Source organism: Rattus norvegicus, chromosome 19 (genome assembly GCF_036323735.1).
Source record: "Rattus norvegicus strain BN/NHsdMcwi chromosome 19, GRCr8, whole genome shotgun sequence".
Lineage (NCBI taxonomy): Eukaryota > Metazoa > Chordata > Mammalia > Rodentia > Muridae > Rattus > Rattus norvegicus.
In genome coordinates this window covers 20,067,958-20,095,618 of record NC_086037.1, presented here as the reverse complement: position 1 = coordinate 20,095,618, position 27,661 = coordinate 20,067,958, and the positions used below count along the sequence as shown (strand labels likewise).

Genomic DNA, 27,661 nt, shown 5'->3' with positions numbered 1-27,661 from the left:
TGTGTGTTACTCAATATCTGGGCAAACAGTCAATAAGGAATGTGTGTTGTAGACTGATATAGATTAGGATGAGCAGAATACATGACAGCATGGATACAGTATGTCAGTGATTACATCATAAAGTGTGTGTCCATAAAAAAAGTCACATTATCCACACAAAAGACACTATCACCCTGTGTACAGCTTGGTGGCTTTAAATTCCCTATTTACTCATGCTGCCTGGACCATGCAAAGATCCATATCCAGCTGTCAGTTCTAAGTCTACAGGAGGGGAAAGGACCCTTGAATAAGATGGTCTTAAGAGTCAAGAGTTACAAATCAATTTTTATTCATAAGGAATACAATTTACAAAAAACAGGCATAAAATGAACAACTAAAATGGTATAAAAAATGAAAAACAGTAACAAGAATATATAACTATGAAATAACAAAAAGAAAACTTCAATGAAAATCATAACCAAAAATATTTCTTAACAGCATTTTCTTAATGAACATTTAGAAACACAGTTGTAGTGCTGTTTCTCCTCTAGGGAGATGTCAAGGCAGTCCCCTCAGATGAATCTCAAATGGTGTTGTCGGTATGAGAGAGGAGAAAGACCTCAATGAGACAGGCTGGCATACGGATACATAAATTTAGGGTCTCTATACAATGAGGAAATTAACTGAGAAGAAGAATATTCTCCCCAAAAAAGTCTTTGACTGTTGAGGATTGTCGTCAGCAGGGAACTCCTGACAGAGAAACTCACTCTTCAGGGGGCTGTCTTCTTGGGATCTGTCCTATTCCATGTCTCCTGCAGTTCCTGAGACCTGGGAGGAGAAGGCAGCTATTAAGACACTGATTTAGTGGGGACACGCATACCAGGTGTCAAGTTGCTGCCTTCTGTCCCTTCAGCTGCATTGGACAGACAGCACTGATCTTTTCACTGAAATCATTGCTGATATCTCTGCAGCCTGGGGAAAGTCACCAACAACCCTCACAGTACTGTGGGAGAACAAGCTGCTCCTCAAACTTCTACCAGTGAAAACCAAGAACGGGGAAAGGAGAAGAGACCTAACTGGGTTGCAGGAAGAAAGTAGAAGGCCACATGATACTGAGATCAAAGCCAATGACCAGGACTCATTTGCCATTTGCACTTGGTTCTTATCCCTACAAGGTGCTTCCAACCATCACATGACCCCTGTATGACCTTTGTCACACGACCAAGAACTCGTTCAAAACTCTTCATAGCATCCAATCTATGACAGGGAGATGCAGTCATGTGATATGTTATTCCTCTGTCACCATTTCTGGACTGCAGTTTCAAAAAGGGCAGAGAAGTGTACTTGCCCATAATTCAGTTTCTGAAAAGTGGTTAACATCCCAGAATACTTGTGCATAGACAGAGCAATGAATAACTCTATCACATGAGGTGGATGACTGATTGGGTGTGGGGAGATTAGAAAGATGATAGGGGAAGCAAAGATGTATCCAATAGGCAAATGGTATCAGACATTGTTAATCTGACTCAGCTGCTCGTTCCTACCAAATTTTGCTGGGTCTGGAGGTTGCTGGTCTTCTCCTGTTCGTCTTCAGCATTCGGGTTCAACTCAAACAAATATCGCTCTAACTCCTTGCTCTCCTGCTTCAATGTGACCAACTTCTTCTTCATACATGCCTGGTCCATCAGGAGCCGGCTGTGCAGGTTGCTGGAAACAAACTCTGCATAGTAAGATCCTGAAGCCTCTTCCTCCCATTCCAACTGCCAAATCCCACAAACTCCACCAGGACCCAGATACCCATAAAGACTTCATAGAATACATCTCCATACATGTAAGGCTGCTGCACAAACAGCAAACGGCCAATCCAGGGAAGAATAAATTGTTTCTGTGACCCAAGCACCTAACAGTCCATGTCTCTCCAAAAGAACAAGGAATCTACAACTATCCATGAAAGCCCAATGCATCTGGGCAACATCAATTAGTAGGCAGTAAACAACCACAAGAGGACAGTAGAACCAAGGGAGGTCATGCTAACCATGTGGTCCCCACATTGAGCTTTGTTAAACCTGGTATGACCCCAGAGGCCCAGGTCGGCCTGATAACACTCTGATGCCTGAATCAGTATAGTTCTATCCAGAGCCTTCTAAAGATGCAAAGACACTGTGCTGAGAAGTCACAGTCTCTTATGGAACTGAAACTGAGTCCAAAAGACCCACGGCACAGTGATATTTAAACAGCAGAAGACATGGACCCAGAGCTGCAGGCTCTCCAGTCCAGAACAAAGAGAGGCAGCAATGGATATTCCACAAGTGATGGGCCCTTTTGACCAGTACTTACCGATAGAAGTTAATCTCCTTCTTGAGCTCCTGAAATTTCTCACGATGTTCAATGTTCTTTGTGTCTAAGTTGTGCAGTAATGACATGACCTCTTTCTCCTTTATCTTCAAGTTTTCATAAAATGGATTTGGCCTGAAGTAGGGGCTGGCCCCAGGAAGATAGAACCCAATGAACATCAAGGTTTAGGATTATATGAACTCAGGCTATGTCTTGTATTACCCCAGCCCTGGAAGGACACTTTCTGAATTCTACATATTTGGATCTTCTTCAGCTTCAGAAACTTGGAATTGTGTGCCCAGGACAACAGAAGCTAAGCACCCAGATAAAGGGTTCCCTGGCTCACTTTTTTCAATCAGGAGGGCTGGATCTGCATTCAAACCTGTTATGCTGTCAAGAGCCTAGGCCACAGAGCTTACCCAACCACACACACACACACACACACACACACACACACACACACACACACACACACACACATCCAGAAACCTCTGATTTCATTTTTCCTGTTTTGACAAGTGGAATGCTACAAGCCGAATAACTAATATTCTAGAGGCCGACAGTACACATAATTCTGGAGATGAGACCAGATATTGCCACAAACTTATAATCTGCCCAAGGCATACAAATGTATAGACAAATGTGACTACACAGGCAAAGAACTGTGCTGTTGAAAGTGGGGCTTCCAAAATAAAGCACTTACACCTCCATGAAACTATTATAAAGGTAAATCCTGAGGTCAAAAAACAGACCCCTAAATTCCAAAGGTGGAGGGATAGAGAAACATATAAAGGTTGTGCACAGGCATGCAGAGCTGTGCACACACAGACACACAAGCTGGGGCACACCTACAAGAAAAGAAAAGTAAGGTCTCCAGCTCCGAAAAAAAGAACCAAAAAAAAAAAAAAGAAAAAGAAAAGAAAAGTAAACAGACTCAGAGAATGAGAAAGAGAGACAAATATGGAAAGAGCACAATGAGAATCAGTAGAAATGCATGCACCATTACTGTCTCAGAGTGTAAGGCACAGAGACAAGAAGGAGCAGGCCAGAGCCTCAGGCCTTCTACTTAAGCATTGATATGAACACTGTGGGACCTGTCACCTAAGGCTGCTGCCATGAGATGATAGCGTTCAGTCACCTTCCTAGCAAGCACAAACACTCTCCACAAACTCACAGCACCCAGAACCTTGCAAAACTACCACCTGTCAAGGGCTTTCCAATTGTACACTGGGAACTCATGCTCCAGTGACTTTATCCCTGAAATCTTCACTCAGATTGCAAGTTCAGATTTTCAACAGGCAGAATCAGAGAGTCCATTTTCAATCTCACTCCTCAGTAAGGGTAGGTTCTGACTCTCCTATCTATGGGAGATGAGGTTTAGAACAAGGTCGTTTGTTTGGAGCAATGCATACCTCTTGCTCATGGATCCACCTGTCACATAAAGGAGGCGATCTGTCAGCTCATTTCTCTCCTTGGTAGTTAGCTCCAGTTCTCTATTCAGCCTCTCCTCTTCCTCGTTGGCCTGCACCTTGTTTAGGACATTTTCAGGGGATGACGTCTGTCTGCAGGCCGCTGTAGGTAGAAGAACACAAGTGAACCCGCATGGGGTGAATGCATAGAGCATACACAGACCACAGTGAGGTCCAAACAGGAGAACATGCTTGGAAGCCAGTGTCACTGCAAGGAGTTTGGTCTATGTGTAAGAGGCATCCTAAGTGGATCACAGTTCCCCCACTACTATATAGAGAGCAAGAGATGTAAGCAGCCAGGTGTTCCCTATGCCCGCCCACACAGGCTTACAAGTACCAGAGAGATGCCTTCTCCAGGATTATTATCAGGTACGCAGGCTACAACCTGGTTTCAGGACCCTCACCCCTCTGGTTTCAGAAGTCAGATCATCAATTCAGCATCCACAATGACTTGATTGATCAGGGAAACTCAGATATCCTACACTGTTACTCTAGTCCAATAACTTTGCATTAAAAAGTCATGTAGGGGGAGGACATGGTCAACAGATTTATTAATTCCCCCTACTGAAATGACAAATGCCCCAGAAGTGCCAATAGGTTACAGGCTCTTTCTCTACCTGCACCATATAGTTTGGCTACTGTAGAAAAATATCTGCCACACAGAACCTCTAATATATGAAGGTAAGATTGGCCCCGTCAGCCAGAGGTAGTCACAGGAGTTCTAAGAATATAAGGTCATGCCAGGAGCACAGTTCTCTCCCTCTTACTACTGTCAGATAGTCACTGAATTTAAAGAAGCAATGAAAGTGAAGTACATTGATGCCCTGTTTAATTCAGAAAAGTTATACCTTCCATGACTACTTATGGTGTTATTATATCAATTTAACATACCGAATGCACTGTAAAAGTAAAGACTAGAAGTTCACCCAATAATAGCATAGGCATTGCCATATCCTCCATGTGGTTATGGAGAAACTAATAATGTGAAAACCTTGACTTTCAGGAATTGTGATAATCATGGAATTCAATATCTGTGGAGATGTTCCAGTGGTTGTGGCCCATTGCTATAAAGGCCAGCTGAAGGCCCCCACACTCACCCCTGAGAGGAAGATCAACATACACTGCCCAGAACTTACTCCACATTCCCCATGTCCTGTGTCCATCATTACCTTTAGGTTTCGTTTGCTTCACTCTAGACTCTTCTCTATCAACATCAACTCTCCCAAAGCGCCTACAAAGACGGGCAAACATGCCTGTGGATATATCCTTTGGACACTAAGAGAAAAAGTAGGGAATTGGTTGTCACAACGATACTGGTGACCTCACAGGGATTCCAAGGTCTCTCTAGGAGACAATAGAATGTCCACGAAGGGACGGCTGATGTCATGGATAACAGACTTTGCCTCCCTGCTAATGTTCTCCCTGTACTGAGCAAAAGCTGATGTGCCCTTTTCAGGAGACTTCCCTGTGGCATAGCCACTGAGCACCACATGCTTCCAAAGCCAAATTTGGCTCTAGGCTTGATTGGAAAAACCTAAGTCATTGCTATATATCTAAATGAGTGCTTCCTCCCCAATCCCTGCACAGAAATGTTTCATCCTACCTCAAATTCTCCTCAGTCAGCAATATTACCCATTAAAGATTACTGAGAAATCACACCAGTTACTATAAGTAGCCAAAGAGGTCTCCTGTCTCATCATGTGCAGGTGCATGAAATCACACCCAGAAATAGCCTGTAGGGTAGGTTGCGATGTGGGTGTGTATTATAGGTACAACCTGAAGCTTTGTGCTTAACATTTAACAGTTGCCACCGGATTCCTTAGGAGAAAGAATTGCATTCATTATGGTCCTGGCAACAATGTGGTGATCTGTTAGCAGAGGAAACTGAAATATTGGATCCACCAGTGGATGCACCCTCAGGCTGAGTGTGGGGCTCTCCTCTCTGCACCTAAGTTACAAAAGCAGGATTGCTTACAGGCCTCTCTAAGCTATAACGTCTGATTTCATCTGAAAAATAAAATAGTCAGCAATGTGTGTGTGTGTGTGGGGGGTACAGCCAAAGGAGTTGGACAAGCCTAGAGACATAACTCAGTGGACAGAGTAAGAAACAAGCATCTTCACTCCTGTTTCATGGATCACCCCACAAAACACAAACGCATCTATCCTACTAAAAAAAAAAAAAACAAGTTATTTTATTGAATGCATACACTAATATTGTTTACAGTATTGGTAGCAAAGCTCAGATTTTGGGGGCAGATCCATGACTTGAACTATCTTCCTGACAACATATAAAACAATAAATAAATAAATAAATAAATAAATAAATGAATAAATAAGAAAAAACAGAAAAATAAAAAAACACAAAAAGCACAAGCCTTTCATGTGAAGTTACAGAAGAGTGATCCAGTGGTCACTTCTGACCAGGCCATTTTAGCTATGACAGTGCATAGTGAACCTTAATTTGATGGGTCCTATATAAAGCTTTGTGCAATATTGTCATTTTAACCAACCTCATCTAGAACATACATAACAACACAGCATATGATCACAATGTCCTTGCTGTGTATCAAGTTATTTTTCTATGTCCTTGATTGTCAGGCATATTACAGCAACAATCTGAGATGGCTGGTAGACTTGGAAGAAAGTGGATATGAAAGATCCCCGTTTGATATCAGTACAGCCATTTCTTACGAATGAGAATCTTTTAAGCTGGCCCTCGCTTAGCCCCTACACATTAGACAATAGACCAGAAAGTACAGAAAGCACATTCCCACCCACTCTCTAGGAAGCTGCCGGACCATAAGAACAGAGGGTACAGAACATATTTACTGCAGGGCAATTAGAAGACAGGAAACATCTCTGGGAAGCTGACTGACCACTATAGAAGTGAGATATCCTTGGTACTGAATGCAGCTGTGCTATAGGCTGACATAGCTATACCCTTGTCCTGGGAACTCCAGAAGAGAAATACCTGCCAAGACAGATATCCTTGGTCCTTGTCCTGGGAACCCCAGGATAAGAAAACATATATCAAGTCAGACGTCCTTCATACTGAAATAGCTGCATTGATGTGGTTACGGCCTTATCCCAGGAATTCCAGGACGAGAAACATCTGCCTAGTGATCCTTGGCACGAAATAGCTGAGCTAAGGAAACTGTGTAATCTTAACTGACATTTTAAGCTGTATATTTCTGTTGTTTGAGGCTCCTCACATCCCTCCTGCGTGAGGACCGTGTCGAGCCCCAGTGCATTGGTATCCCAAAGTAAACCTCTTGTTTTTACATCAAGACTGAGTCCTGTGTGTTCATGGGGTGGTGATTGTCCTCAGGACTGGAGCGAGAGTCTCCTCTGTCTGAGGGTCTTTCAGATAAAGCTATAGTTGTGGGTTACACACCTCAGCTCTCATTGGCTAATGCTGTCCTCACAGTCCTTGGAGGCCCCTTTGTAAGACTACCTGTTGGAAAGTGGAAGCAGCTTTATTTGAGCTCAAAGTGAACAGGACGAGCAACTTAGAGAACAAGATGGGGTAATTGAGAACCTGTCTAAAACCAGCACTGAAACCCACCCTCCATTCAAAGCATCATCTACCAATTCTTGAATTTTTACCATTCTCTGCCAACCAGTCTTTCATTCAGGAAAGGTAGAAAAGAACTGGAAATGATCTTTGTATTCTAAGGACCTCGATCTGTCTTTCCTTAGGTCCACGTTAAGAACAAATGAAATGGGTATCACCATCTGAATAACTTAGTATCACCTACTCAGCATTTCTAGCCTAATACTGTGCCTATGGCAATCTCAAGCTTCCCTGAGTGTTGCTGCCCCAGCAAGAAGAATGAAGTTCTATGGTCAATCCCCAGTGAACCTTTCAAGGGGTTAGAAGAAAGCCATCAGAGATACTGCACTTCTTTGTCCTTCGATTAAATCAAGATGATACAACGTGAATCTAGTGTGCTATTCCACCACACATCTTCCTCACAACCCCACCTATCTGAGGTCATTGCTTGGCAGAATTCATGCCCCACCATCCGAGATATTTCTTGATTCATTGCTGCCAAGGGCCAGGTTTCCTGAGTTTTGTTTTTTATAGAATTGGGTGTAGTCAATCATAGTTGCCCTCTGTAAGAAATGACAAATATCTATAATAACTGAATATTCTGAAGGTTTTTATACTGGTTTTATTATACATATAACTGTGAAATGGAAAACATACATATTTCATCAATGAAATGAGTAAGATTGATTTAATGAACAGAAAAATGGATGGTACTTCAAAACTTCCATGATTACATATTATCTATTTAATTCCCTCCACAATAGCAAGAAACGAACATTATTATTTACTTAAACCGAGAAAATATTAATTGTTTGGCCTGCTTTTCTGAGCTTCCTTAAGGTATAGTTAATTGACAGAGCTGTGGTTTAAAATTAGGGTCCATATTCTTCTGTTTTAAATGTGTGCCTTTTCTTTCTATTTTTTTCTCCATCTTTATTAAATTGGGTTATTTACATTTCAATTGTTAATACCTTTCTGGGTTTCCAGGCAAACATCCCCCTAACACCTCCCCCTCCCCTTCTATATGGGTGTTCCCCTCCTCATCCTCCCACCATTACCACCCTCCCCCCCCAACAAGCCCCTTCACTGGGGGTTCACTCTTGGCAGGACCAAGGGCTTCCCTTTTATTTCTAGTGGGTGCTGCTCTCCCTGCTCCGTGGGAAGTGGATGGGGGGAAGGCCCGGGCCTGAGGTGAGTTGGAACTGGGGTAGAAAGGCATAGGGCCTCCTAGGTGAGAATGCCAAACCACCACTGCTGCTGCAGCCACCATGGAGAAGCCTTTGTTCCTGCTGCAGGGAGGAGAGTCTGGTGCCCACAAGATGGCTGAAGGGGAGCTGAGAGTGGACAGCTTCATCACCCGCCTGCTGGAGGTATGAGGATATCGTCCGGGAAAAATTGTGCAGATGACTGGAGCAGAAGTCCGAGGGCTGTGTATCACGTCTCGTGAAATCTTTCTTAGCCAGCCAACAGCTGTGAACACAGGTTTCTTTTGGAGAGCAGGCCTGTGCAGGCCCAGAACCTAGGTGGGACAGTTCAAGCTACCCTTTTTCCATGGCCAATCTCAGATCATATTCAGAAAGTATTTCTTGGGCTAAAGAGATGGCTTAGTGGTTAAGAGCACTGACAGCTCTTCCATAGGTCCTGAGTTCAAATCCCAGCAACCACATGATGGCTCACAACCATCTGTAATGAGATCTGATGCCCTCTTCTGGTGTGTCTGAAGACAGTCACGGTGTACTTGTATATGATAAATAAATAAATAAATCTTTAAAAAAAAAGAGTATTTCTTCCAGGTGATGGATTTTCAATTTATGGAATTGAACTAACTTACTCATGGTGGAAGTGACACAGAGAGTTAAAGTACAGAAGGAATAATCCAGAATGTCCACCAAAAGTTGCTGTCACACCAGGGCTTTTAAAAGCTCAGCTGCTAGAGAAGCAATGTAGTCTTTGGTTATTCTCAAGCTTAGGTCTTCTAGTCATTATAAGCTGACCATGACACAAAAAGAGTCATCTATATCAAAATAGAGAAGAGTAACTAGATTCACACCACACTATCACATTACTACTATATTTGAGGTTCTCAGTTAATATCTAAGAACCTGGAAGAGGCCTGGGTCTTGCTACACAAACTCATGATTTATGTCCCCATTGTCAGCTGAGATTCTTCATGCAGCCTGGGGTCAAGGAGGTCATCCCACAAAGCACAAAACACCCATCTCAGATAAACATGTATGGTTTACTGAATCCAAAACATCCATGAATTTCAGGACACAATTAAATGTTGAAACCTAAGGATAATAGATAGAGAAGAGAATTAAGATTTCTAGTTCATAGATCCAGTAAACACCTTCAACAAATCATAGCAGCAAACTTTCATAAGGTAAAGAAAGAAAAGGCAATAAAGGTACAACAAGCCTACAGAACATCAAACTACTTGTACCAGAAAAATTCCTCCATTCACATAATAATTAAAACGCTAAATGCACAGATCAAGAAAGAACATTAAAAGGGGTAAGGTATAAATATCTAGTAACAAATAAATTGAGACGTATCTGAATTACACCAGACTTCTCAACAGAGATTCTAAAAGTCAGAAAATCTTGGGCAGATGTAATACAGACACAGGCTCCTATATCCAGCATAATCATCAATCACCATAAAAGGAGGAACCAGGATATTTCATGACAAAACCAAATTTAAAGAATTCTTTTCTGTAAGAAAGCACAACAGAGGCTAATAGGAGGAAAACTCCAAGACAATGAACTAAACTATACCCAAGAAAAACGAAGAAATTAATCTTCTCTCAATAATTTAAAAAAAGAGAAGCACACAAACATAATTTCACCTATAACCAGAAAAAGAAGAGAATGCAGCAAACATTGGCTTTAATATCTGAACAGATCTATTTCCCTAATCCCCAAGCTCCCAGGGGCCAAACTGCCAGCCAAACTGTATGCAAGGATGCTCTATGGTTCAAGGTGAGGCCTGTAGCCCCACCAAAGGCAGATCCTAGAGGTGTGAGGTGGGGATGGATATGTGTGGGTGCAGGAGCACTGTCACATAGGCAAAGCTGAGCAGAAACGGGATGTAAGGTTTGATGAGGGGAGTCTGGAAAGCAGGACAACAGTTGAAATGTAAATAAATAAAATAACCGATTAATAAAAAATAGCCAAAAATAAAATAACAAGTAAAAAGGTAAATGAAAATTAAACCAAACCAACCAAACAAACAAACAAAAATCCCTGTAGTGGATTGGCCTAATTCTGCTTGTATTTTAATGCTAATTTGTGGAACTCAGGACTGGTTAACCCCAAATAACTGACCCTGTTCCAAGTTAACTGTGATTATAAAGAAGCCAACAGCCAACAGCTGCACAGCAGAGAGATGGGGGAGGGGAGCTTTGAGGGCTTTGCTAGAGAGGATCATGAGGAGGGAAGAAGGAAGAAGAAGCTGCCAGAGAATAAAGGAAGAACATGTGTGATGGAGAGAAGAGAGGAAGAGGACAGCAGCCATGGTTAAGGGAGAGGAGAGCCTGGTCCTGAGGGCTGTCCAAGTGGAACAAAAACAGTCAAGATGCTACACAGCCTGTAAGAGTTGAGCGTTATTGTTTGGAAAGTAGATCTGATACCATGGAGGGCAGGCAGCTGCCCAGCTACTGTGCTGACGAATGCATACTAAAAATAAATTTAACAAAATATGAGTAACCAGTAAGACAGCTCTGTAGAGGATCCTAAAAGGAATACTTTAGTTTGAAGGGAAGGACAAAATACCAGAGAACACAGGGGATAAATTAATAAAACTAGGAAAGTTAATCAAAGAAGACTGGGAAAACCACAAAAATTAACAAAATGACAAAATTTAATACATAGGTTTAAATAATAATTACATATCACAAAACTCAATATCTAGGGTGGTGGGGCATGAATTCTGCCATGGTCTGAACTCAGAAAGGTGGGGTTGGGAGAAACATGTCTGGTTAAATAGTCCACCCACATTGTGTCAATGTGATTTAATCTAAGGACAAAGAAGTGGAGCATCTCCCATGGTTTTCTTCTAACCCCTTGAAAGGATCACTGGGGTGTGGCCTCAGTACTTCATACTTCTTGCTAGTTCAGCGAAACTCAAGGAAGCTTGAGATTGTCACAGCACAGTATTAGGCTAGATATACTGAGTAGATGATACTAAGTTGTTCAGATGGTGATATCCATTTGCATGTGTTCTTAATGTGGACCTAAGGAAAGAGAGATCAAGGTCCTTAGAATAGAAGGAACATTCCCAGTCCTTTTCTACCATTCCAGACTGAAAGGCTGGTAGGGAGAAAGTGGTAAATAATAAAGAATTAATAGATGATGCTTTGAATGAAGGGTTGGTTTTTGTGCTGGTTTTAGACAGGGTCTCAAGTATCCCATGTTGCCCTCTCCCTGGCTGGCCCGGTTCACTTTGAACTCAGATAAACCTGCTTCCACTTTCCAATAGATAGTCTTACAAGAGGGGCCTCCAAGGTCTCTGAGGACAGCATTAGCCTTTGACAGTTGAGGTGTGTAACCCACAACTATAGTTTTAGCCACTTTGTTCCATGTCTACCAGCTATTTCAGATTGTTGCTGTTCTATGCCTGACAATCAAGGACACATAAAAATAACCTGATAGAGAGCAAGGACATGGTGATCACATCCTTGCCTCTGCTGTATGTTCTGGATGAGGTTTGTTAAAATTCCAATATTGCAAAAAGCTTTATATAGGGCCCATCACATTAAGGGTCACTATGCACTGTTTCATCTAAAATGGCCTAATCAGAACTGACCGCCAGACAACACTTCCTGCGAAGTTCCTATGAGAAGCTTAAGTTTTTTGTGTTTTTTCTTCTTCCTTCCTTCCTTCCTTCCTTCCTTCCTTTCTTTCTTTCTTTCTTTCTTTCTTTCTTTCTTTCTTTCTTTCTTTCTTTCTTTCGCTTCATAGGTTTAGAAGAATGTATTTTGGGCCACGGATCTGCCCCTAGTATCTTAGCTATGGATGTGATCAATCAGTGTTAGTGTGTGCATTCAATAAAATGTCCATTTTTGACTAAGGTAGATGCTTCTGTGTTTTGTGCGGTGACCCATTGTCAATGTGTAGTGAGTTGGGGCCCTGGGTATGGTCGCATACCCCCAGGACACAGGGGGTGCAGAGCAAAGGCATAAGAAACTGCACGCAGTTGTAAGCTTTATTAATCCTTATTAAGCTAAGAATATGCATTACTACAATTTTCATTGTGTCAAGATACCATAAGATCATTATTCCCTGGATACCAGGAACAATGAGGGAAGATTAAACAAAGAAAGACGAATAAACGAAAGCTTCTTCTAAAAATATTCATATAACAAATAACCTCTCTTATTATAATCAAAATATACTCACCATTACCAAGAGAGCGTTAGAACCACTTCCACAAAACGGGACACAGCAGAACATAATTTAAGGCCAAGTGAGAAAAACATTTTCTTCTCCAGGGCGGCATTCCAGCCCCTACTTGAATCTGGCACCAGGCCTTTCTTGACCCTGCCTGGGAGCTGCATCTCTATGTCTTAACAATTCCTTCTTTTTTCTTTTGTTTTAAAGTAACACTTTACATAACATAGCTAAAGGTCCTTGTAGGGGTTTAGTCATGTAAAAATAAAGCAACATAATACATAATGTACATAAGATTATGGCAAAACTAGCTCCTCCCATGCTATGGAAAATCCTTTGAAGCCAAGCCTTGGGATCTAATCCTGTCAATTGATCAGCCAATAATTTCGCTATTCCATATCTTCTAGCTGTTTACCAAAAGACATTCGAACATCATATTTCAAGGCATTAATTACTTTTGAAGCACTTTCATTACCCTCTAAATAGGCTTGAATTAACTTCCAATCATGTTCTGTGTCATTATCCATATATTTACTAACAGAAAAGTAGTAGGATTTCATCATGATAAGCAATATAAGCCCGATAACTGGCATTGTCCGCAGCAGAAGAAACCATGAGTAAAACACACATTGCTAAGAATAAGTGCTCAGCCGTAAAGGACTTTCCTGAAGGAGACAAAATTATTCCTTTCAGTGCTTAATCGCTTCACCTGACCCCACATAGGTAATAGGGTTGTCACTGCACGGATCCTTATCCATTGTTGTTTGTGGACACTAAGAGAAGCCAGGGCCTCAGTAATGGAGGACACCTCCTCATCTCCTGAGAACATCCATCAGGAGAAAATGTAGCTGGTTTAACTGGATTCCTTTGAGGGTAGGGAGCAGTTCTTATTATTCTGTGCTTGGATCCATCTCCCGGGTAACCAGAATAGTCTCCCATCCTGTAATGAGACAAAACCCTCTCCCCTATATACAATGATGTCCTTTCCTGCCATTCAGCATCCCGGGCAATTTTTATCCATACTGTCTTTTCCATGCCTTCTTGGGGGAAGTTCAACAAAGTGTCTATTGGCTCTTGATATAACTTCACCTTGTGGTAAATTAAGAAAATTAATAACGTATAATGCTTGTGCCAATATAGCCCTGGGACTGGTCTGCAAACTCCATTCAGGTTGCATAAGGCCATCTCTTTTCCCCCTTTTTAATTTTATAATTTGTCATTTCAGGATATGGTGAATTCTTTCAACAAAAGCTTGTCCTTGTGTATTGTGTTCTGTACCAGTAATATGTACAATATGATATCGTTGACAAAATTGTTTATATTGATAAGAAATATATGTTGGTCCATTATCAATTTTAATTTTAGAAGGCAGTCCCATAACAGCAAAAGTTTCCAATAGATGCTGTATAACATGAGCAGTGCGTACTCCTGGCAATGGTGTAGCCCACATAAATTTTGAAAAATTATCTATGCTTACATCTATATGTGAAAGGCGACCAAACTCAGAAATATGGGTTATATCGATCTGACACGATGTATTAAGTTGCATCCTTCTGGGATTAATTTGAGATGGAATACATTTTATACGTGAAGACTGACACATAGGCAATTAGCAATAATTTGTTTGGCTTGAGAATAGGGAATCTTATATTTAATATGTAAATATCCTGTATTGGCATGATTATGACTGTGTTCTTCTGGGGTAGCAAATGCCACTAATTGATCTACCATATGATTGCCAAGTGTTAAAGATTCTGGAAATTTTGAATGTGATCTAGTATGTGTAATGAATATTCTAGAGTTTCATAATAACAATAGTCCTTTAATATGTGAGAATAACATTTAATATAGGCTTAGATGTAGAAACAACAGCAGTCGCAATATTCTGTACTACTCCTACAACATAAGCGGACTCAGCTATAATATTTTTACATCATGAATAAAATCCTGGAATACATTAATTACCGCTAATAATTCATTTTGTTGTACTGACCCAAAAGAAAATTCTTGTCCCCAAAATTAATCTTTGGTCCAATAAGCCATCTTGGTCTTAGAGCCATCTGTAAACACAGTAAGGGCTGATGGTAATGGATCAACAGAAATTAGTGTATTTATCAAATTTTTTTTGTTTTTTAAAGCAATCCCACAATTTACTATGGAGAGGATGAAATTCAACATTTCCAGTGTAAGAAATCATGGCTAATTGAAAAACCTCAGACATCTGCATTAAATATTCCCCTTTATCTTTGCTTAATGGGAAAACAATAGCAGCACAATCATATCCCCACAGAGTAACAGGTCTTTGTATGCCTTGCTGAATAATTAAAGAAATTTGTTCCTCATTAATTGTTAATGTTTGGTTAAAGTTTTATTTAATATAAACCCATTCTAAAGGCAACTCATCCTGAGCGAAAGTGCCTGTAGGATATTCAAGAGTATTTAAACATATAATTTAATAACTCTATCTGGATCAATACGTGCCAAATATGCATCTTTCCATTTTCAGAAAAGATACCCTTGCATGCCTTCATATAAGCATTAATATCCCCCGTCTCCTTTATAGATAATTATGCTCTCCTGTACTCTTCATTAGCATTTTCAAAAGCAAGCATTTGCAGCAGTTGTCCTCCTGCTTCCTCTCCTACCATTGTTCTTTCCAATGTTAATTTTAATATACATAAAAACTTAATATATGGTTCATAGAAAGCTACTACCTTTTTCAACCAACCAGTATCATCCTTTATAATAAGTCGGTTGGCCACACCTTGAATCAATGCTGGCCTAATTATAGGAAAAGAAAAAGCAGGTGAATTCGTCATCATCATCCTGTGAATCTAATGGTCAACATGCCATCCTCGGGAAACGACTTAGAAAAACCTGCTTCAGGCAGTGGAGCAGAGGGCAAAACTTTTACTTTCGTTTTGTCTTAATGAAGCTCTAGCTTCTTGTTCTGTATTCGTTATTACCCTGTCTGCATTCATGTCCTTGAACACAGTAAAAATTACAGCCCAAAGAGATCAGAAATTGGAATCTTTTTGCCCTGCCTGACAGCCTTTTTCACCTTAACTTTCACTTTGACCCAGATATCAGAATCCCTGGAACCCTTGTCAGGGAACCATGGAGGTTACTCTTGCTGTCTCTAAACACTTCTCTAAACCAGACTGATAGACATGAATTCCCTGCACTCTTAAAGATGCTTAAGCATAGCGAGATGAAGAGAAGATTTATCTTGTCCCATTTCCTTTAATAAAAAGTACTTACCTTATCTGACTGTCCAGACTTACCTTCAGGGACCCTGTTCCAGTGCCATAGGTCGACGTCTAGGGTGTTGGGAGCCCTGCGTCCGGTCGCATTCCTTTCTGTGTTTCCCGATGCTCAGTGGACATGCCACTCCAGCATGCTTTGAAATGAACCAGTCCGCAACCACCACCACCACCACCACTACCACCACCACCACCACTACCAATTTGGTTTTGTAAATAAAGTTTTATTGACATCGCCATACTCAGCATTTACATCCTCTTCAGTGCTGCTTCTGGCTGCAGCTGCAGGGCTTAGGAGCCACAGATCCCTTTAGGCTCCCAGAGCTGAGAGCACTGACCTTTTGCCTTGTTTGTGAAAGAGGTGACTGACCCCTGTGCTCGAGGTGGCCTTTCCGTGCCCCTTAACCCATAGCATAGGTCTCTGTGCCATCCTCTCCCTTAGCTGTGGTGTGCACTTCCTGGTACATATCCGTTAGCTCTTGACATTTCCAGAGCATTGGGTCTTGCAAATTGAATTTGCATGGCACCAGGAATAGACCTGATAGCAGGGTGTGGGACACTCCCTATGGGGACCCTGCCCAGGGGCATAAGCTTACTTTTCCAGTCAACTCCCTGAACAGTGAGCCTTTGTGGGACAAGGTACTTCACGACATGACTTGACCTCTCTGCAGTGCACCCAATCCCTGCTTGGCTCAGATGTCCCCCAGAGAGGTTGTGTGAGTGTCCCCAGTAGAGGCAGCACTCTGTGTGGTGGCATTGACATGGTATCCAGGAAAGTCAAAACCAGAGGGACATGTCGGGCAGTTGGAAGCAGATGTCTGCGTCCATGGAGAGAAGGATGGGCTAGACACTCCTACAGGGGGTGAGCTGAGAAGCACTTCCTTGGCTTTTTCACAGCCGTGTAGGCTGCATGCCATGCTGTGTACCCATGCTGTGCTTAAGCCCCAGACTTTGAGTCTCCCACAGCTGCTGTGTCCTGGGGCCAGGGTAGGATTAAGCAGACTTCAGCAGGAGAAAGGTGAAAACCCTGGTTGCGGGGTTGGGATGGCACAGTCATAAAACTCCTGCACATGAGGCCCCTGACTTAGAGCCGTATAGCAGCTGTGACAAGCCAGCTCTGGTGACACTCATCTGCAATGCCAGGCCATGGGGGGTAGAGGCAGTAGGATCAGTTGTTTAATTATCCTTGGCTACACGGCAAGTTCGAGGCCAGCCTGGGCAACTTTGTCTATGAAAATAAGACAAAACTAGGTCTTGACTCTGAGCATCACTGCCTGTACCTGGCACGGTTGCCCCACCCCAGGTAAGAAACCCCTCTGTCCAGAGGCCATAACTGCAGGAGACCCCTGGCCAAGTGTCTATACCGCGCCTTGTTTGACTGGACTGTGCTGAGGACCAACCACACTCTCAACAGGAAGGACATGGGAGAGGCTGTTTCTGTGAGGTCCCAGGCCCTGAGACGGCCAAGAATAAACCCTGTCCTTGGGAAAGCCATGGAGACTAGGAACCCACGGGATCTCTGCAAACACCAGGGCTGGCAGGGGACTCTCATCCTCTACAGCAGCTGCTCTCAATCTGTGGGTTCTACATCAGAGCTCCTGCACACCAGACATTTACATTACAGTTACTCACAGTAACAAAGTGACACTTATGAAGTAGCTCTCCAATAAGTTTATGTTGGGATGACAACGACATGAGGAACTGAAATAAAGAGTCACAATTTCAGGAACGGTAAGAACCGCCATTATATAGGAACCCAGGCATCTGCACTCATTGCTGGAAGTGTGATAGGCTAGGCTTCACCCTCAGCGATGCCAGCATGTGGGCACCAAGCCTAGGTTCCACCCCAATGCTTCCTGGATATGTGCATGCCTGGTTCCATCAAGAAGTAATAAAGGAACCCTTGGTAAAAAAACACTGGGTACCAAACAGGTCAGGAAAACACACCCCTCTGCTGCAACTCCTCTCAGGAGGGCTAGTCTTCCCAGGAGGCCCCAGCTATATCAAAACCTTGTCTCCCAGTGCTTGCCCATTGGTGTCTTGGCCATTTTCAGATTTGAGGACTTTGAACAGAATAGCTTCCAGCAGATTTGCATCAATGAATCCAACAAGTAGTTGCAGTCCTACTTCACCCAGCACATCTTCAAGCTGGAGCAGGTGAGAGTGGACACCTATTCCCCAGCCCAGCCCAGCCATCACCCTGAATGTCAGCTGTGTCCCTCAGTATCAGCAGGATGGGGCCTGGGCACCGTAGGTTCCCCAGGACCTAAAGCTATGTCCTTGAACTCAGTGCCATGCTCAGCCCTTCCAGGCTCTTTCAACCCTTCTGGAAGCTCAACTGCTCCTGCAGCAAGGCAGCAGTGTGCACATTCTGTCACGTCATTTGTGTGTGTCTACAGGAGGTCAGAGCCTGTCCCCTCTGGTCCTTTCTTTTGCTGTATTTGCCTTTCTGAGGAGGCAGGACCCACAGGTATGGGAGGCAACCACATGCATATTCTGCAGCCATGTCTGACTCCTCTGAGGCTCAGTCCCACTTACACACCTACCCTCCAACCTCCCCCCTCCATGTCACCCCTGGGGCTCTGTAAACCTTCCTGCTTTCTGTCTTTATATAACTGGTGACACTGCAGCCCTCAGTGGTGTCATACAGTGTTAGTTTGTCTTTGCACTGCCTGGAGGTCTGACTTAGGAGAATGGCTACCATTCTCATTCCTGTTCAAGGATCAGAATCTGAATCCTATGTAAGGCTGAATAATATTCCAGCACATGGCTGGGCCATGTTGAATTCACACAGTCACCTATGGATTTTATGTTTTGGCTTGTAAGCACACACATATAAGACTCAAGTGACACCCAAGTGGAGAATTGCTGGAGTCCTCCATGGCTTTCTGAACTGTCTGAGAGACCATCCTGTCCACAGTGTATAGGGCACCATCTACTCATAGCTCACACAGCATGAGAAGATTAGTGAGGGTTAACCTGGCTTCTCTGTCTCCTACTTTCTGCCACACTAGCCCTAGCATCTTTCTGTATTGCAGTGAATGTTTAGAACCCAGGAGGATGGCAGCTTCCTTGCTCAAATATAGCAAGTTCCTCCTTGCCTGCTTTGAGACTGAGTCTCATGCAGCCCAGGCTGGCTTTGATCTCACCATTAGTTACGATGGCCATGAACTCCTGGTTCTCATGCCTCAGACGTCTCTGAGCGCTGGGTGACAGGTATGCACCACTCTTAAGTCCTGCCACTGGGACAAGAGTGAGCAGAGCCAGCTCTGAAGCACACACTTTGCTGGTGTCAGGGATGACTGACTTATGATCCTGTCTTCCTTGCCCATGGCCCTTCTCCTTGGTGCATGCCATCCTTCCTCCCTGTGACTCATGGGGGACACCAAGCCTGAGGATGTCAGGAAGAAGTTTACTTACTTCACTGGGTTGGAGGCTGTTAGGTTCCTGCGTCAGTAGGTGCGATTCAAGCTAGAAGGTTTGTGGCATGAGAAACTGGAACAGAACTGGAATGGCAGGAACAATCGTCGCCTGGCTCTGAGAAGACCAGGTGGGCAGAAACTCATCGTTGGGCAGGTAGTGAGCTCAAGACCAGGCTGGGCATTGCTCAGTGCACGTGAACAGGTGTGCTTACATGGACATGTGTTTCCCCCACATGGTCACCACTTATCCAGGCACGGTGAATACTCCAAGGAGCTTTTTATGTTTTAACATTGTGTGTGTTTGTGTGTCCATACATACATATACACACATACATTCGTACATAAACACGAATACACGTACCTGAAAACACATGCATATACATGACTATACACATTCATGCTCATGCACAGATATATACACACCTACATGCATACACACATACATACACACACATACACACATACACACATACATGCATACACACATACACATATACATACACACATACACACACATACAATACATATACACACATACAAATACACCTATACACACATATAGACAGACATATACACACATATACATATACACGTATACACATACATGCATACACACATTCATATCCACACGTACATACAGACATATACATATATACTCACATACATGTAAGCACATGAGTGGAAGCCAGAGGACAGCTTGTCCCTTGGTTCTCTCCTTTTTACCACGTGGGTCCTGGGGATTGAGTCAAGCTCATCAGACTTGACAGCAAGCCCCTTTAACTGTAGAGCCCTCTCATTGGCTGCCAGTTGCCTCTTTCCACAAATTCTATCCATGGTGGAATGTTTACAGTTGTTATTCTCATGATTCCTTCAGCAATAGCGCAGACATCATTTACACTGCATTAGGAGTTATAATTCATGTAGATGTCAGGAGAGCTGGAGGCGTGCATGAAGAAGAGAGCCCACTTTCAATGTCATTATGTGGTATTGCCTTAGGCCCTTTTATACACTCCCCTGGCTTTGTCTGAGTATATGTTTGAGGTCTCTCTATGACTGTGCAAAGAAGTAAGAGATAGGGCTGGGCCACAAAATAGGAAAGTACTTGTTCATCCAAAAACAAAAACAAAAAACAAACAAACAAACAAAATAGCTCTAGGGTTAAATATTGGTGCTAGTACTGAACTACACAGCCAGAAGGTATTTTTCTAAGTAAATAACACAATATTGGGGATGACAATATGATCAAATATCCTACAACATAAGTTTGCAATGTTACCTACATTTTATAAATCAAGTCTGACCACCGTTTTGGTTGTTTCCAATCCTGTCTGAGTGCATCATCACGGGAATCCCAAGGAAAATCAGAAATGGGTTCTTGAAGCTGTTGCACAGGGCCAGTATAGACCTAAATACCACAGAGGAAACCTTGATTCTTATCACAAGGGATCATTCACCATCCCTCTTGTCACATAACTTATGACAAGAGGTCACCTTTCCTAAACTTAGCCTTTTTCCCGAGTGCTGCAGAAGGGAAGACCTGGTGTCAAGGGGTCTGGATTCAAACCACAGGACACTGAATTCATGTAAATAGGTGTAGTTTATTAATGCACACACCAATACAGTTCAACCAGAGCAACAGCTCACAACTGTGTACTGGACATTGCTAGGCCCCGCTCATTGCAAAATCCACATGGGCTGGTGCACAAGTGTTGGAAATGCTTCGGTCTGTGGGCCCTGACTCAGGCCATTTTACACATAATTGTTCCTATTTTCCTTGAATCTATTGGGTCCTATGTGAAGAATACACTTGGGGAACTTGTTAAGATTAACAAACCTCATAACATACAGAACATAACAGGGTATGTGACCAGCACCACACAGTTCAACGTCAGAGTTTTTTGTTCTTTGTTAGTGTTTTTCTTGGCATCCATGATGTGGAGGCGTATTACAGAGCAATAGGAAAGAGCTGGCTGCTGTGTAACAAATTCACTGCTAATAAGGTAGGTATGGGGGCAAGACCTCAGCAATAGCCCTTAAGATCGGAAGGAGATGATGTGTTTAATAACTGAAAGGAGCTGCCTCAGCTGTGTTTCTCTGCCTGCTCAGTGCCCATTCAACATCACTCTGTCCCTGAAGAGGAACTCAAGGTCTGCCCCCTGCTGCCTGTGAGCCAGGAAGAGGCACAGAAAGGCAAGGCCACAGCACTGGTTTCCAATCCCTCAGTAATGCTGGATTTCCAATAATGTACTTGTATACACAAATACACTGTGGTAAGTTGCAATAGATACTAATCATTTCTCACATAGGGCAGCAGTTGATTGCCTACAACTAATTCTATTAAAAAAAAAGAAACCTGGCTCTTGTAGAAATATATAAAGAAATATTTAGGATGGTGGGGGATGAATTCTGCCATGGACTGAACTCGTGGAAGTGGGGTTGGGAGAAAGATGCATGGTTAAATAGCCCACCAGGTTCACATTGTGTCAACTTGATTTAATCTAAGGACAAAGAAGTGGAGTATCTCTGATGGCTTTCTTCTAGTCCCTTTAAAGCATCACTGGGGTTTGAACTCAGAACTTCACACTTCTTGATGGGGCAACTACACTCAAGGAAGCTTAAGACTGTCATAGGCACAGTATTATGCTATATATACAGAGTAGATAATACTAAGATGTTCAGATGGTGATGTCCATTTGTATGCACTCTTAATGTGGACCTAAAAAAAGAGAGATCAAGGTCCTTAAAATAGAAAGATCAGTTCCAGTTGTTTTCTACCATTCCAAACAGAACGACTGGTAGGGAGAGAATGGTAAATAATCGAGAATTCGTAGATGATGCTTTGAATGAAGTGTGGATTTCTGTGCTGGTTTAAAACAGGGTCTCAAGTATCACATGTTGCCCTCTACCTGGCTGGCCAGGATCACCTTGAGCTCAGATAAACCTCCTTTCAGTTTGAAATAATTAGGCTTAAAAGAGTGGCTTCCAAGGACTGTGCACACAGCATTAGCCTTTCACAGTTGAGGTGTGTAACCCACAACTATAGTTTTAGCCATGTTTTTCCATGTCTACCAGCTATTTCAGATTGTTGCTGTTCTATGCCTGACAATCAAGGATGCAGAAAAATAACCTGATACAGAGTAAGGACATGGTGATCACATCTTTGCCTCTTCCGTACATACTGGATGAGGTTTGTTAAAATTCCAATATTGCAAAAAGCTTTATATAGGGCCCATCACATTAAGGGTCACTATGCACTGTTCTATCTAAAATGGCCTAATCAGAACTGACTCCCATATAACACTTCCTGCAATCCTCATATGAGAAGCTTGAGCTTTTAGTTTTGACTTTGTCTTTTCTCGTTCTTTCTTATTTTTTGCTATATAAGTTGAGACAAAGGTAGTTAAGGCCATGAATTTGCCCCCAAAATTTGAACTACGGATGTGATCAATCAGTGTTAGTGGGTGCATTCTATAAAGTATTCATTTTTTACTATTATAAATGTGTTTTACTATGATAAATGTGTTACTACTTTTGTGTTTGGTGTGGTGGCCATTTCCCAGTGTACAGGTGCTGGGACCTTGCTCTATCCACTTAATGATGTTTATAGCCTCATTTTAGACATTTCTGTGCACCCTCTATATCTCTTGTTTATTTTATTTTTCTGATAGAAGCTCATGGTACATCTTACTCAGGCCTGTGATCAGTGCTCCTTTAGCGACATTGGTGCAGAGAGCAGAACCCCACAAGCAGCATGAGGTTCCCTTCACTGGTGTCTCCAATATTGCATTTTCCTCTGCCAACTGGTCTCCACACTTTTCCTAGCACCTTAAAGACTTCAACTCTTTCTCCTAAGGAATTTTCTGGCAATTGTCGATTGCTAAGCACATGACTTCATGAGTGTTCCCCTAATACACACGCATGTTGTAACCTACCATGTAGACTATTTCTTGATGTGATATAAAGCACCTGTACATAATGAGACAAGAGAACTTTTGACTGCATATTCAAGCTGGTGTGAAATATCAGGAAGTTTTAATGGCTAACATTGGTGAATGAGGACAATTTGAGTTAGGATGAGACATTTTTTGGGAAAGATTTGAAAGGAAACATTCATTTAGATGCATAGGAATTACTAAGGTTTTTTATAATCAAGCCTTGAGGAAAATTTGGCTTTGGAAGCAGGAGATGCTCAGTGACTCTGCCCCAGGAAAGTCTCCTGGAAAGGGCACCTCAGCTTATGCTCAGTACAGGGAGATTATTAGCAGGGAGGCAAAGTCTGCTCCCCATGACATCTGCTGTCCCTTCTTGGACATTCTATTGTCTCCTAGAGAGTTCTGGCATCCTCTGTGATGTCACCAGTGTTGTAGTGACAACCAGTGCCCTAGTTTCTCTCAGTCTGAGTCTGGCAGTTACAAGCTAAGACATGTATGTTTTCCTGTCTTCGCAAGCGTTTTGGGAGGGGGAACGTCGATTCTGGAGAGACTAGAGTGAAGGAGTCTGACCTTTCATCTCAAAGTAATGATGGACAAAGACAGCACTTCTGGGGAATGTGGAGTAAGTTCTGGGCAGTGTATTTTGAGCTTCCTGCCAGGGTGGCTGCAGGCTTACACTGACCTTTCTAGCAATGGGCCACAACAACTGGAGCATCTGAAAAGGAATTGAATTTCCATGAATATCACAATTCCTGAAAGTCAGGATTTCAGAACTTTAGTTTCCCCATCCCCACTGGGAGGATATGGTAAGGCCAATGCTATTATACTGTGGACTTCTGGTCTTTACTTTTCAGTTCATTTGTTCTGTTACATTGATATAATAACACCATCAGTGGTCATGGAGGGACCACCTTTTCTGAGTTTAGACAGGGCAGCAATGTATTTCACTCTCATTGCTTCTTTAAATACAGTGGGTATCTGACAGTAGTAACAGGGAGAGATTGTGCTCCAGGCAATAACCTTATGTTCTTAGACCTTCTCTGATTTCTTCTAACTGGCAGGGTCATCGTTAGCTTTATATATTAGAGTGTGTGTTACAAACATGTTTCTAAAATACCAAAACTATTTGGATCGTGTAGACTAAGATTCAGCCTGTACCCTATTCGCACTTCTGGGGCATTTGGTATTTCACATAGAGACACTGATAAGTCTGTTGAACATATCCTCCCCGGAAATGCGTTTTAAATCCAAAGTTGTTGGCTTAGAGTATCAGGGTAGGGCATCTGAGTGTCTCCAATCACTCAAGTTTTCTGGATGGTGAATTTATCATCTGAGTTCTGAAGCCACAGGAGTGAGGGTCCTGAAACCAAGCTGTACCCTGTTCAGCTGATGATAATCCTGGAGAAGCCATCTCCGTGGTACATGTAGGCACGTGATGTCCGGCATAGGGCACACCTGGCTGCTTACATCTCTTAGTCTCTATAGAGTAGTGGGAGAACTGAGATCCACTGAGGAGGCCTCTTAAGCATAGACCAATCGCCTAGCAGTGACACTGGGTTCCTGGCTTATTCTCCTGTTTAGGCCTCACTGAGGTCTATGAACACTCTATGCATTCTCCCCATGCAGGTTCACTTGTGTTCTTCTACCTACAGACGCTGGGAGAGAAACATCATCCCCTGGCACTGAACTAAGCGAGAATCAGGCCAAGAAGGAAAAGGAGAGGCTGATTAAAGAGCTGCAGCTCATTACCGAGGAGAGAAATGACCTGAGAGATCGCCTGAGGTTTCTGACAGAGAGATCCATGAAGAACAGGTATGAATCGCTCCAAATGCTCTTGTTTCATTCCTGGGTCTGCAAGGTCACCTTCTTATCCTATTAAGGTTTTGGGTTCTAGAAAGCTGTGCCTCCCTAACCACCCTGTGCTAAACCTCACCTCCCATATAGTGGAGATTCAGAACCTGACCCTTCCTGAGGAGTGAGATTGAAAATGGACTCATCTGTTTCCATTTATTTTATAGCAGAACTTGTGGTCTGAATGAAGAATTCAGGGATAAAGTCAGGGAGAGTGAGTTCCCAGTGTGCATTTGCAAAGCCCTTGACAGCTGGTGGCTTTGCAAGATTGTAATTGCAGTGAGTTTATGGTGAGTCTCTGTACTTGCTAGGCAGGTGACTGAGTGCTGGAAGATCCAGGCAGCAGCCTGGGGTAATTTAGGACCCACCCTGAGTTCATATATTCCTAAATGCCGATGTTCATTGTATTCTATCATTTGGGGCCAGGTCACACTTCAGGCCAAATCCATATTATGAAGACCTGGAGAGAATGGAGGAGGCGGTCATGTCAATTCTGCACAACTTAGAGATGGAGAACACTGAGGTCCATGAGAACAACCATAAGCTGAAGAAGGAGATTACCTTCTCTCGGTAAGTCCTGGTCAGAAAGGCTATCACTTGTGGAATGGCCATTTCTGACTTTCTTTGTTCTGGATTGGACGGTCTTCAGCTCTGGTTCTATCTCTTGTGCTATTTACCCATCAGTGTTCCAGGGTCATTAGGACTCAGTTTTCAGTTCCATAAAAGACTGTTCCTCATCCCAGGATTGTCGAGGCATCTTCAAAAGGCTCTAGAGAGAACAGCACTGATTGAAGTCAGCAGAAGTTTATTAGGCTGACCTGGACCTATGGTGTCACACCAGGTTTTACAACACTCAGTGCGTGGACCACATGGTTAGCATGACCTTCTCTTGGTTCTACTAACCTCTTTTGAGGGTGTTGGCCCAGTACTAATTCATGTTGCCCCCATGCATTGGGCTTTCATGGATAGTTGTGGATCCATGTTCTTTCTCAGAGGTGTGGACACTAATTGGTGTCAGGCCAAGCAAACAATTTATTCTTCCCCGAATTAACTCTTTATGTTTTGTGCAGCAGCCTTATATGTATCAAGATGCATTTTATTAAGTCTTCATGGGTATCTGGGACCTGGTAGAGTTAGTGGGACTTGGGAGTAGGAATGGGAGAAAGGGGCAGCATGATCTTACTATGCAGACTGTATTTCCAGAAACCTGCTCAGCCAGCTCCTGATGGAGAACACATGTAGGAAGAAGTTGGTCCCACTGAAGCAGGAGAGCAAGGAGGTACATCTTGATTGTGCACTGAACCAGAAATATTTGGTTGACTTTAACAAGAAAGATAAAGACCATCAACGGCCAGAACCAGCATTATCAGGTAGGGACCTGTTAGCTTAACAATATCTGATAAAATTTGCCAATTTGATACATCTTTGCTTCTCTTACCACCTTTCTAATTTACACTCACAACCAGCCAACCACCTCATGTAATGGAATTGTTCATTGCTCTGCCTATGCACAAGTATTCTGGGAAGTTAACCACTTTTCAGAAACTGAATTATTGTGCAAGCATATTTTGCTGCTCTTTTTGAAGCTGCAGTCTAGAAATGGTGACAGATGAATAACATATCATATTATTGCATATCCATGTGATACATTGGATCCTATGTAGAGTTTTGAACAAGTTCTTGGTTCTTTGACAAATGACACTCTGTGGTCATGTGATCTCTTCTGTAGGAAGCACCTTTGGGATAAGAACCAAGTGCAAATGTCAAATTAGTACTTGTCATTGGCTTTATCCTTGGTGACATATGGACATCTCCTTTCTTCCTGCAACCTGATGAGGTCTCTTGCCATTGCCCTGTTCTTGTTTTGCACTGGTATAAGTCTGGGTCCCATATTGTCAGCCCACATTACTTTGAGGCTCTCTGGAGATTTTGCCCTGCCCACAGAGTTAGCAACAATGATATCACTTAAAATGTCCATGTCGACTGTCCAATAGAACTGAGGTGGTAGAAGGCAGCATTCTGACAGCTGGCTTGCATTTCCCCACCAAATCAGTGTCTGAAAAACTGCCTTCCTCTCCCAGGTCTCAGAAAGTGCAAGAGAGCTGGAATTGGACACACAGCAGTAAGAGAGCTTCCTGAAGAATAAGTTGCTTTCTCAGGAGTCCCTGATGACCAACATCCTGAATGGTAACAACATTTTTTGGATGAGTATTCATCCTCTGAGTTAATTTGTCATTTCTTAGAGACTCTAAATTTATATACCACTAACCCAGCCTGACTGATTGAAGTCTTACTTTCTTCTCAGAAAACAGCACTTGAGAGACAACTTGGGGGACTGCCTTTCATTATGTGGGCTAGAGGAGAAACAGCAATACATCTGTGCTTCTAAATGTTCCTTAAGAATATGCTTTTAGAAATATTTTTGTTATGATTTTAATTGAAGTTTTCTTTTTGTTGTTTCATATTTA

The 27,661-nt window shown here is 42.6% G+C and overlaps 2 protein-coding genes across 3 annotated transcripts; one reads left to right on the top strand and one right to left on the bottom strand.

The window, feature by feature from the left end:
- Positions 1 to 567: 567 nt before the first annotated feature.
- LOC134483221 (disks large homolog 5-like) lies at positions 568 to 5,056 on the bottom strand. 2 transcript variants are annotated; one of them, XM_063278498.1, is made up of 4 exons: positions 4,952 to 5,056; positions 3,726 to 3,885; positions 2,317 to 2,460; positions 568 to 807 (listed from the first exon to the last, which is right to left on the bottom strand). In XM_063278498.1, exons 1-4 carry the CDS (start codon positions 5,031 to 5,033, stop codon positions 750 to 752), a joined length of 444 nt encoding a protein of 147 aa, XP_063134568.1. In that variant the 5' UTR covers positions 5,034 to 5,056; the 3' UTR covers positions 568 to 749. The 2 variants fall into 2 exon arrangements, with proteins under 2 accessions (XP_063134568.1, XP_063134567.1); XM_063278497.1 differs by lacking the exon at positions 568 to 807 and adding an exon at positions 1,406 to 1,686.
- Positions 5,057 to 23,705: 18,649 nt separating this feature from the next.
- Positions 23,706 to 27,392, top strand: LOC134483430 (uncharacterized). The gene is made up of 5 exons (XM_063278700.1): positions 23,706 to 23,964; positions 24,995 to 25,154; positions 25,620 to 25,763; positions 26,397 to 26,563; positions 27,275 to 27,392. Exons 1-5 carry the CDS (start codon positions 23,838 to 23,840, stop codon positions 27,337 to 27,339), a joined length of 663 nt encoding a protein of 220 aa, XP_063134770.1. The 5' UTR covers positions 23,706 to 23,837; the 3' UTR covers positions 27,340 to 27,392.
- The last annotated feature ends 269 nt before the right edge of the window (positions 27,393 to 27,661 follow it).

Coding starts and splice junctions, on each gene's coding strand:
- LOC134483221 (XM_063278497.1), bottom strand. CDS start 5,033: ATGTTTGCCCGTCTTTGTAGGCGCTTTGGGAGAGTTGATGTTGATAGA. Junction 2,461..3,725: donor GGTGGATCCATGAGCAAGAG/GTATGCATTGCT, acceptor TCCTGGGGCCAG/CCCCTACTTCAGGCCAAATC. Junction 1,687..2,316: donor AAGGAGATTAACTTCTATCG/GTAAGTACTGGT, acceptor GTTTGTTTCCAG/CAACCTGCACAGCCGGCTCC.
- LOC134483430 (XM_063278700.1), top strand. CDS start 23,838: ATGTTTTCCTGTCTTCGCAAGCGTTTTGGGAGGGGGAACGTCGATTCT. Junction 23,965..24,994: donor GCACTTCTGGGGAATGTGGA/GTAAGTTCTGGG, acceptor TTCTACCTACAG/ACGCTGGGAGAGAAACATCA. Junction 25,764..26,396: donor AAGGAGATTACCTTCTCTCG/GTAAGTCCTGGT, acceptor CTGTATTTCCAG/AAACCTGCTCAGCCAGCTCC.